General features: G+C 37.5%; 1 protein-coding gene across 1 annotated transcript in view; it reads right to left on the reverse strand.

The window, feature by feature from the left end:
• LOC107583903 (cadherin-13-like) overlaps window positions 1-12,709 on the reverse strand; it is a 100,526-nt gene that overhangs the window by 40,715 nt on the left and 47,102 nt on the right. The window contains exon 4 of the mRNA XM_016270256.1: window positions 11,857-12,035. Within this exon, the coding sequence (XP_016125742.1) occupies window positions 11,857-12,035 (179 nt within the window). The remainder of the gene's footprint in view (window positions 1-11,856; window positions 12,036-12,709) is intronic.

Genomic DNA, 12,709 nt, shown 5'->3' on the forward strand with positions numbered 1-12,709 from the left:
ATATATATATATATATATGAAGAGTTCATTTGCAAAAACCGATAAGCGCCACTTTAAAAAAAATTAGCTGATTGCTGTGCATTATTCTCCAAATATAGCGTGATCTGAACCCTAAACACGTTTTGTCAAAAAATCTGGTTTTGTCCACTTTCAAGGCATCGCGAGATCACGTTTTGCTGCAGAAGCCGACAAGCGCCATTGTTGTTTTTGATCAAAAGTAGATAAGTCCATTTTAGTGAATCAGCGCGCTGTATTCAGGTCAGGTGACAAGGCTACTTTCACTTTGAAAAGACGTGCTAGCTGAGAGGAGTTTCGTCAAAGCTGACTAAAAGTGATCGAGGATGGATAATTTCGACGAACTTGTTGAACCTGTGATATCTACTTCAGGGCGAAAAAGGAAGATAAAAGCTGAAATGTTTGGTGAGGGAAAAGCTCAGTGTATTGCGTGTAATCACATCCATACAGTTTATGATCACAACAATGTTTGTCAGGCATCTACATTGTCATCTGAGGAGATTTCAAAGTTTAAACGAGTGTTTTTTTTAACTCTAAAACATGAAATGTGGAGTTATCTGCTTTTGCCAAAAAAATGACTGTTGGAGTTATTTGCTTTTGCTATAAAACAATCTTTTAATACGTAAAAAAAAAAAACATACTTTCAATGAACTTTAATTTGGTAAATTACCTGTGTTTGTTTAAGTTATTATTACATAATCAAAACAACCCAGCTGCAGTTTGATTTATATTACTTGGAATGCGCAATAAAAAAAAACTTGATTTCTGAAAAAAAAGTAATCGTTTTTTTGCAAATTAACTTATCATATATAAATATATACATACAATACAAACAGACACACACACACACACACACACACACACATATATATATATATATATATATACTAATGCTGTGCTCAATTTCATATTTAATATAACCAGATTTTATAGTTGTTTCCTGTTCCATATTGATTCTATGGGTCATGGATAAACGTGCCATATGATTTACATAACGCCAACTCCAAAAACGAGACCTACTTTGAAAAATTATAAACCCTCTTCACATACCACACACACAAACAGTTGGAGTTTGGTGACATGACATTCCATCTCTGATAAATGTGTGTGTGAGTATGTGAACGTGCAGCCGGTGAATCCAGCACAGTGGGTCCACTGTTTGGAAAAGCTCTCTAGACTCTGGCAGAGAGACAAAATAGCCCATAGCTACTGATGCCTCTGCCTCCAGCTGTCACCACTGTCATCAGCAGGGGAAATGTACTGAGAAGTTTTAAATTGCTGTTTTATACCAGAACAAGGTAGTACATTGGGGCCATACAAAAAGCACATTACAATGTAAGCTGATTTATTGCAGTGCCATTATCGTTACACCAGTGATGACATCATCAGCATTATCCTCTAACTACCCATGTTGGCTCACAACAGCCGATGCATTAAAACAAACAAAAACTACCACAGGGTTGGCTCAGAAAATGCACTGCAATTATGCAAAAAGTACATTTAAAAATAATGTACATTATTACATCACACAATCAATGACATCCTCAGCATTATCCTTTAACTACCTGTGTTGACTCACAAAACGCATTGCATTCAAACAAACAAAAACTATCCTGCTTGTTCTCAAAATGCATTGCTTTCATACAAACAGTAGATTTAAAAATAAGATTATTTATTATCATCACCATGAACAACTCATTATAGTTTCTTATTATTAATTTTTAAGTCATCAGCATTATCCTATTATATCTACACTTCGCTAGCTCACAAAATGCAGTGGTAACACTTTAGATTAGACTATTCACTATTAGCTAATTGCTTATTAGCATGCATATTACTAGCATATTGGCTGTTTATTAGTAGATTTAAAGCACATATTAATGGCTTACTATACATGACCATATTCTGGATCCCTTAACCCTACCCAATACCTAAGCATACCTACTACAACACTTTAGAATAGGGAAGACATATTTACTATTAACTAAGAATTTCCCTCAATAAACTTCTAATTAGGGTTTTATTGAGGGAATATTCTTAGTTAATATTAAATATGTATTCCCTAATCTAAAGTGTTACCAAATCAGTGTTTAAGAACTTTAAACACAATGCACAGTCAAACAGCACAGCGCAACCTGAACAAAATTGCTGGTTTCAACATGAGGAAAGCATCCCTTATAGGACCCTATTACTTGTGTGAACCGTGCTCAGTGACCTGCTTAGGACAATCAGATCTGACTGAATCCTCCTCCTCCTCAGTCAAGCAGTCTGACTGATAAAAAGAATGATCCCTCTTTCTCATCTGCTGTAGCTCACTTTCTCGCTCTCTATGGACACCAGGTGATCTCTGACCCGAAGCTCAGTCAGAAAGAGGAGAAACTCATCACTCACTTCATTACCCCTCTGTCCTCCTGCATGCACACACAACCGGCTGTGTTCTTATCTCAACCCACACAACCATCTGAGACGCATGAATCTGAATGCCTGTATCCCACCCTGCAGATCAGGGCGTGGGCTGGAAGGTGAAGGTTTCTTTGGATGGGATTAGCAGGAAGAGCGGTCAAGCAGATAGGCATGTCCAGGAATTAAAGTCTGACCTTGGTGCGTGATACTCTATTTCCACAGTTTGATGAAAATGCGACCATCTATATAGTTTTCTGAACTGGAGCAGAGCTGAAATCCAAAGTCTACCAGACTTTACTTTTCTCCTTCTGCACAGTATGGCCTATTTCAGTACTTAGTTTTATCCGCTTCTGTTCAGGCATAGCCCGGCCTTACAGCATCCAATAAAACACCAATACACGTTTACAGGCCAGTTGGAGATATTTATAATACCCACTCTTCATTTCCTTCCAGAACGTAAGAGTTGCGGTAATTGGAGACAATTGGAACTTCTCGAGATACTGCGAGGCGAGTTCATACCTGCTCGTTCCTTATAAATTCCGACAATTGCCTATTATATTATGCCATTCTGGGGACAAATCGTGCTTAGACCACTTCCAACTCTTTGCCAGTAAAATAGAAGATGCGTGTTTTACACTTAGTGTGTTACTGCCAAGTCCTGGAGAGTTCAATAGTGCAAAGACAGTGCATTTGTAAGGGATGAGGCCACTCAGGCCTGCCCGTGAGAACGTGAGGTATTTGGCAGAGCTCAGAGTGGGGCCGAGAAACTCTTTTTCACCTTTATGACAAAAGATGTGCGTTTAGAGCTGATTCCAGAGCTAGACATGAAAGCAAAATGGTACTTCAGCTCTACTTTTGTGCCAATAACTCTTTAGGCAAGATAATCTTCAGCAGGCAAAACTACCACTGTTATTTAGATTTTCTATTTTGTTACATTCCTCTTTGGTTTGTGCTAATGGACGTTTAGAGTGTACTAAACTTGTTTGCTCAGTTCATCAAGGTGAATCATAGACAACATGCACAATATTAATCAATATCCGTGTTTTAGAAATGTCATGTTAGTAAGACTCACAGGAAGGTCACTAGAAATGTCTTAAAGATATCTTTAACCCCAAAATGAGAATCCTGTAACTATTTGCTCACCCTAATGTTATTCCAGACCTAATGACTGACTGACTTCTGTAAAACACAAAAGATATTTCGAAGAATGTTTCAACTGCTTTTGTCCATACAATGAAAACCAATAGAGGTCCAATGTTGATTTGGACCCCACTGAACTTATGGATAAAAGCAGTTGAAAGAGTTTAGAGGTTAATGCTGATGACAAATTTTCAAAAAAAGTTTTTTTTCAAAATAACATCTTTTGTGTTCTACAAAAGAAAGTCATACAGGTTTGGAATAATGTGAGGGTGAGTAAATGACTTAAAACTTACTAATTTTATTTTTGAATGACCTATTCCTTTAATACCCAATCTTTCTTAAGATGCTCATCTCTATTTAACGTCTCTCTCCACAAATTTCGACAGTACTCATGTTTTCCTTCTATTTCTGATGTTTCGCACCTTTATTGACTGAGTAGATCAGCGAGGCTCAATTAATAACGGAGAAGGATTAACGGCCTGACCTTTTTTTCTGCCCACAATTCCCATGAGGCTCAATTTATCTTCAGGAATCCACAGCTAGTGGAAAAAAAAGTGATTGACACTCCTAACCTTCATTGGGATGTAATCTTCATCTTTAGCACTCGGAGATCTAATTAATTAGTGGAATCTCATTTCCGCGCTAATGCAAGTAGACAGAGGCGTGATAGAGGAGAAAGGGGAGAGAGGGAGTGTGAGGAGAGAAGGAGAGGGTGCCATTTTTAATCACTCTAGATGGACTCCACCTGCTTTATGCATTTTAGTACCACAACTGAACTTTCTGGCTTGCTGTCAAGTAGCTCTCTTGATTAAACCAGGTAATTGTCTGGAGGTTAACTTTTGTGCTGTGGAAACCCTTGCGAGAGTGCTTTGTTTGCTCACTGCTGGAAAGGGGTAGGTCAGGGTAAATCTCATAAGAGTTTTGCAGTGTGCAGACCATCTAGACAATTGCTTTAGGATCCTAGTTTTACACTGAACATCATGATGAGCCAATGCAGTACCACATTTTTTTTATTGTGCAACAACAAAATGTCTTTAAAGGAATAGTTCACTCAAAAATGGAAATCCAAGATGTAAAATGAGTTTGCTTCTTTATCGAAACAGATTTGAAGAAATTTTGCATTACATCACTTGCTTATCAATGCATCTTCTGCAGTAAATGGGTGCCGTCAGAATGAGAGTCCAAACAGCTGATAAAAACATCACAATAATCTACAAGTAATCCAAATGACTTCAGTCCATCAATGAAAGCTGCATGTTTGTAAGAAACAAATCTATTAAAGAATTTTTAACTTCAAACCATTACTTCTGGCTAAAACACGGAAGCAGGAAAAAAAAAAAGTCATATCCATAATATTGCTTTCTTTAATAAAAAACAAAAAGTTAACTCATCTGAATTAGGAGAGAAATATGCACAGATCAAGAAAAGTGTACAAGCAAAAACATTCCAAAGCAGTCCAAAACAGTTCTCCGTGTATTTTGATGAGAGAAGATTTTCATGAACTGAAAGATTTTCACTCCACAAGACATCAATTGTTGGTTTGAAATTGTGTTGATTACCTGTGGATTATTGTGATGCTTTTATTAGCTGTTTGAACTCGTTCTGACAGCACCCATTCACTGCAGAGGATCCATTGGTGAGCAAGTGCTGTAATGCTACATTTCTCCAAATCTGTTCTTATGAAGAAACAAACTCATCTACATCTTGAATGGCCTAAGGTTTTCACGTTATGCTGCTAGGGGAAGAAAGTAGGAGACACGGAGTAGCATTCACAGTCTTGACGAAAACACGGGATAATCCACAATAGGAGCTGATCAAACACACGTAGAAACAAGTAGACCCGACAAAAACAGAATGCAAAAGCATGGACTTAAATACAAGAGACAATTGGAAAACACAGGTGACATCAATGGAACATAATCAAACTAAACAAGGACAGGAACATGACCAAATAAGGACAAACAGGAACAGAAACAGGGGCAAACCATGACACAGACAGTCCAGAATCCTGACAGAGGTTGAGTAATTATCATGAAATTTGAATTTTCTGGGAGATTTTCCAGGGGTCATTCTAATATCAATATATGCAATAGACAAAATAAGGCAAACAACCAATATTTGGGTTTATAATTTCAGGTTACAGGTTCATTTTTACATAAATGTTAATTTCTTCTCTTTTGTAGGTAACACTTAACAATACAGTTTAATTTATTAGCACAATTTAATGATTGAACAAACAACTAACAACTTTTTATAAATTGTATTAATGTTAACTCATAAATATATATTGTTCAATGTTAATTCAGGTTTATTCACTAACTATTAATATATACAACTTGAATATATGCAGAAACTGACCAACTTAACCAAAATTAATAAATGCTGTAAAGATTTCTATTTAATTTTGAGTTCATGATTCCTAAAGCATTAACAAATGTTAACACATTTTTCATCTTTGATGCAATTGTTAAATGCATCTCTTTTGTCCACTGCAGAGCGCAAATAAGGCCACAGTAGGCATGTAGGAGAAAATGACAGAGGGGAAGACAGTGAAACCGAAGGTGTATTTATAGAAATTGACAAAGTTTAGAGTCTATCATACCACAAGATGGAGTTTATCTTGTCTATAGCCCCCTGTGCTTGATGGAATGGGTGAAGTTTTCACGAGTATAACATCAAAGGCACAGCACTGACGTTTGGTGACTGGTATTATGTGTCTAACGGCAATGTGTCACAATGAAAATGACAAATGATTCTGACAGAGCCTCCCAGCATTGAGGCAAAAAAAAAAAAAAAATATATATATATATATATATATATATATTTTTTTTTTTTTTTTTTTTCATATATATACGAGTAATAAATCTTTTACACCGAAACTCAAAACTACTGAAAAAAAAGTTTATTGGAGAATAATTCTGGTTATCATTAATAAAGCCTCAGGTAAAAAGGAATTAAAAATGATGAATAAAAGACAGAGGGGAAATTTGCAGAATAAAAAGCACAGAACATATTCAAAAGCAGTCCTGGGGCAATGCGAGAGCACTCTGCAATCTGCATAAACTCACTAGTCTATTTCCTGGCCAACTAAACTCAATCTTTACATAATAATGCCTGAATAAATGACAGTTTATACCTTTTATGCAGAGAAGTGCACATTAAATCAAGCAATAATGCAGTGTTTTCAATCGCCGCCTGCACCCCTCTTGCGTTCACTGTAATATTTGCATTTAGATGACATAACATAATAACTCGGGAACCACCTGCAGGAGTAAATATTTTGCTGTCTGTTTTGTCTAGCCGTCCTGCCAAACACAATGATTCATTAATTGAGCTCAGGAAAGAATCTTCATATGGCGACTGACATTCAATTATGCGAGAGAGATCAGATTAAAAAGAAGTCTGAAAAGCATGTCTGAAAAGCCTATTTTGCGGGCAAGCGCTGAGGGGAGGCTGACGTTGTAATTTGAACGACCGTTTGGGTCCTGGGTGAACTCGGCGGCAGTAAAGAAATCACTTCGCTACGACCTCACAGTAATTGGATGTCCATTGTGTGTTTGTGCAGGTGCATACAGATAGAATGCTTGCCATTGTGTTTATATGCCGTTTATTTTCATTTGAAGCTTGTAAAATGGGCCTTAAATCGCACATTCTGTCTGTAATCATTGCACTACATTTTTATATTATACTTCACACTGACCATAAACCCTCCAATGTATAAATAGATTATATGACATTAAAATGGTTCTAAGAGCTTGAAACAACGTTCACACAATTATTGTTTAATGTGCCATTGAGAGGTCCTAATATCTTGTTCCTGTTCAAAGACACACACACATGTTTTGTGTTTAGCTAATCTCCAAAACCTGAGCTACCTATCTAGCCAGCATTTAAGGCACGATAGGTGTGTTCCTGATGTGAAGATGGAAAAATACTTTCTTTTGGCCAAAATCTAAGGTAGCATTTCATGTAGGTAATACAAAAATGCATTACAATGAGTTGGAAATATTGGAAATATCCATCCAACATGGCAGGAGAATTTATGAAAGAACCGTTTCCGCCACAGGATGGATGGATGAATAAATAAATAAATAGTGCCTTTTTATCTCACAATTCAGACGTTTTTCAGAATTTTGAGATATAAACTCAGAATTGCAAGAAGTTTAGATGCAATTGCGAGTTTATTACTCACAATTCTAAGAAGAAAAGTATGAATTCTGAAATGTAGACTCGCAATTGAAAGTAAAAAAAAATCAGAATCATGAGTTTAAAAAGAACCTTTTCCGTGGCAGGAGAAAAGAAAAAGAAAAAGAAAAAAAAAACAGAAATACAAGAAGAAAAGTCAGAATTGTGAAATATAAACTTGCAATTGTGAGGAAAAAAGTCAAAATTGTGAGATAAAAAAAAACTTAATCACCTTTTTTTTAAATTCTGTGGTAGAAAAAAAATAAAAAAAAGAATTGCAAGATGTAAACTTGCAATTCTGAGAAAAAAAAGCAAGATATATAACAGAATTGTGAGAAAATAAAATCTGAATTCTGAATTTATATCATGCATTCTGACTTTTTTTCTTCATCAGAATTATACGTTTATATCTCAAAATTAAAAACGTCTGAATTTTGAGAACAAAAGAAAAAAAAGGTGCAATTACCTTGACGGAAACAGGCATGTACGATTCAAGCTAAATTTGTATTCTTACCGGCATCATTAGTTTAATAGCATTCTGATGTCAAACTCTGTCTATGTAGACAAGTTGACATAAAGACAGCTCACTAGGATTCAGAACAGAGCTCTTATCTGACCACAGACTGAGCATCAGAAGCAGGACTGTAATGATTAGACATACCGTAAGAGGACTGCCAGAATCCTGTCACTGCGTATCGATTTTAAGATGTCTCTTTTGCTACTGTGTCATTTGGGTTTATGAAACAAAGGTGGGGCTACTCTGCCTGTCAATCGGCTGTCAGATTTAGTAGCAGGACTCTGATTGCCAGGACCTGGAGCAGATGCACAGTGGGTAGCCCACGATAGCAGACTGACCACAGAAGTTGGTTTGAGGAGGTCGTACACTGACCGCCCCCCAAAGCAAGCCTGCAATCTGTCAGCCAGTCTAAATAAAACTCAAAACTAAACTTCAAACAGAATTCCAGACTTTTATGATGTGCAAGCCAACTTTTATGATGTGTGAGAAATGTGTTGATCAGGCAAACAAGTTCAGCATCCTAATGAAATACCACTTATTGACTGTCATGAATTGCTATAAAATAAAAAATAATAATAAAATTTAATTAAATTAAAAAAATTAAATTAAATTAAATTAAATTAAATAAAAAAAAGATACTGCCCATTTCTTTTTAATTCTTTCCAGTGTTTAACCATTAAGCACTCGCGCGCTCTCCTTCACTTCAAGTGCGCTCATGCACACTTGAAGCATACACACATAACGCCAGGTTCACACATACTCCATTTGCAGTGCGTATGTGGTGCGTATTTTTTTCCTGCGCTCATATTAACGGATTAAAGCGTTCACACTGCACATGGTTGCAGTCCGGCAGTGCGTTCTGCAGCAGTGCAGAGATCGTTTCCGCACCGAGTCTATTTTTCTTGTGCTGCATGCGCTAAATTAAAGTGACAGCACATTGTTTGCGGTAAACGAAAATGTAGTAATTACACCATAAATGCATATAATTGAAGTCTGTGTTTCACAGTCAACACATATGGCTTGTTGGCTAGTTTTAAAGGAAAAGAGATAAAAAAGGCAATAATAGATGGCACTCGTGGACGTAGGAAAACAGTTCTTTATGAACCGCAGGATTGCTTGTAATAAAGATTTAAATGCAAAAGAAAAGGCAGTAGAGCTGGCGGTTTCTGTCAGTGGTAAGTTTTAATTTAGAATGTTTGTGATAACGTAAGAAAAGTAGTTTAAATATTTTGCCACTTGAACTAGTGTAAAAACAAAAATGCACTGCATGATCAAACATTTAGGTGAGATAAATATATATTTTTGAAAAATACAAAAAAAAAATGTTCCCCTCCACCCCTCAAATAATAAAAAAAATCCCCTCTCACAAGAGTCACAAGAGGGATGGAAATTCCCCCATTTTTAAAAATGAAATTCAGGCCCTGAATAAATGTCTAAAAATCCTGATTGGAGTATATAAATATAAATAATTCTACATGATAAAAATAAGGCTTTAAAAAGATCAGTATCGGTGATCGTATCAGCAGATACTGCTTTCTGTGATCAGCCTAAAAAATCCTGATCAGAGCACCCCTACTTTTTATACATAAAGTACTTTCAAAAGTAAGTACTTTTGTACTTTTACTTAAGTTTAAAAGGCATCCACCCTGCATCCTCTACAGGTTTTCATCGCTGCACTTTGGATCATATGTGGTAATTGAGGTATTTTACCATTAATTCTATTATTCAAAGATTTGCAGCTGTTGTTCAACCTAATAGAGGTTGTTTTAATCCAATCAACTGACCCATAGATGCATGACTAATCACTCTGGAGAAGCAAGAATAACGTCCTCTCAACAAAACATAAAGGGAGAACTGATCTACTGTTCTCACTAGAGGCTTCCTGTTCTCTTTCCCTCTCTGCTGATTGTTATGAATGCAGCCATAGAAAGTCTAAAAGTGACTCTCATCTCAACCTATTAGCTGCCAGGATTTATCTTCCACAATTGATCCACAGCTTCATGGAGAGAAAAAAAACCCACAGTGGTGAGTGTATATTTTGAATAGATTTCATGCTTAAGAGAGTTCAGAGACAAAACAGGTTTTACAATTGTGTCATTGTGGGCGGAGGCAATTTTGAAAAGTGTAGTCTGTGAACTTTAAAAACAGCTCAAAAGTACATTTCTGGTGAAGAAACATCGCACACCTGCCTCCTTAACACACCTGAAATCCCCTGGAGCTCATTGTGTAAAACATCTGTCATATATATGAGATCAACTGCGACGAAGCACAGACTCGTGGGAGTCGTGCAGAGGTGTCACACATGGTGTCGACACAGCAGTGACTGAAAGTGAGCACAGCTTGTCAACATCCAGTGTTTCTCTCTGAAGAAATCAGAATAAACAGCTACATTCAGACACCTTTCATGTAACATTTCAATTACAATGTCAACTCGACTATCAAATGCGCTCTGGAACGCATGCAAACATGCATTTAATGATGGCTTTGCTCTGTTCCAGCTGAGGGGTTTTCAACTGGCCTTGTCGGACACAGCCGATGTTGGTGGATAAGTGTGTATAACCTCAATTAAAGCATGCTCTAAGTGTCTGACAACAGCTAATATTCCTCTTCCAGCAGCGGGCCGAATTGATGTTCCTTCATTCGTCACCCCACAGAAAAAGCAATCATGCTGTTGTCTCGCTCTGCTTAGGAGCTGGAAAGCGCTGCCTCCAGTTGCTCATTAGCATGCACCGCTAACACCCCTTGTCCTCAAGATACCGTAGCATCTTCCCTGCATTCATCCAACCTCCCGTCTCCTAACAACATTAAAACCCCTGCTTTAATATGCCGAGGAATCTGCTCTAATATACTTGCTCTAAAGGTGTCTTGAGGATAGTTAAACATTAAAACACACCACAGTTATTGTTTGTCCCCTCAGATTTGCCCCCTCATGTTTGTTTGCTTGTCTGTAGAGTTCGGTTTGAACAGAAAGCCTCCGTTCTGTCGGCCCTCCTGTTAGAGGTTTGACTCACAAAGCTTTACGAAAACAGCCAGCTGTGTTACGAGATCTGACAGTCTTTGAAACGTTCAAATGGGTATTTTTGCAATATCTGCGGTACATTTTGTGAATTCACCATTCGTATTATATGGAAAATTGATTTGCAGACACTAAAAAAGACCTGAGCTGATTGACACATTGAAGCAGCAGTGTAAAGATATATTGTGGTGGAATAGCTTCCCTCTCATGTACGTTTAAGTTACAAATGTTTGCTTAGGGGTGTAAATCCAGCGCTAACATCGCTAACATACTGTAAACTTGCTGTAGCCCATCAAATATACACTTTTAAATGCTAGAAATCTTAAAAGATGAATAGGAAGTATTTCAAAACAGAATAGGAAAAAAAGAGGAGGGGGGGGGGGACTTTACAATAAGATTCTATTTGTTAACATTAGTTAGTGCATTAGGTATCACAAACCTAAACCTAAAGAGATTTGCAGTACACCAGTGACTAAAAACATCATACAAATGTAACAAACAACATACTGTTGCCCAGTCTGCCATTACTTTATCCATAGCATTCAACAATAAAAAAGAGGCACTCAAAGAAAGCATGTACCTCTCTATCGAGCTGGTGGGGTGATATCACGGTGACAATGTCACCTCTTTCCGGGTCGATGTAGAACATATTGGGTGAAGGTTTATCCGGCAGCTGTCTCACGATGATGTAGCGCAATACAGCGTTGTCCGTGTTGGGATCATCTGCGTCATAAGCCGTCATGGTCATCACTGTAGTGCCTGCCAAAAACAGTTGAAAAACCAATGAGTTATAATGGAGACAAATGGGCAGGATGCTACTCGGTTTGGTGCCAACTATATCCTTAAGGTTTTATCTTGTTTTACCATTTTTCATTAAACCGCACTGCTGAACAGAACTGTAATCGATCGAACTCGGCGAGCCAAGCAAGAGAAGACGACACACTTTGAATGGGGCTTCAGGGCAGAAATTACAAAAGAGCAAGCCTACTTCTGAGCTACGATTCTCCCAGCACAGTTTTATATTGTACTGCATCTAAAATAAGGATGCCGTTCTTGGCAGATGAACTGTAATCCTAGTCCATTCTTGACATATCAGCTCAGACGTGGCCTCCGGAATGAACAGCGGCTCGACGGTATCCAGAAAGAGGCTGATATCTCAGTTTAAGTGATGCCGTTCATCTATTTCCTTTTCCCTCTGTCTTATCTAAATGTGTTCAGCTGCAAAAGCGGGCCGCAAACGGAGCTGAAGCCTCTCAAAGTCACAGTGACCAGACAGTGACATGAGGCTAAGTCATATCTATCTCCTGAAGTTAATGGCCTCTATCGCTGACGTTAACCTCCGATCAGCCTTTACGAGAGCTCTCACACTGAACGGCATAAATCCACCAGGCAGACAAAAAAAAAAAAAAAAAAAAACTCCGGGGAGAAAAAAG

The sequence above is a fragment of the Sinocyclocheilus grahami genome, unplaced genomic scaffold (genome assembly GCF_001515645.1).
Source record: "Sinocyclocheilus grahami isolate Dianchi unplaced genomic scaffold, SAMN03320097.WGS_v1.1 scaffold55.1, whole genome shotgun sequence".
Taxonomy (NCBI): Eukaryota; Metazoa; Chordata; class Actinopteri; order Cypriniformes; family Cyprinidae; genus Sinocyclocheilus; species Sinocyclocheilus grahami.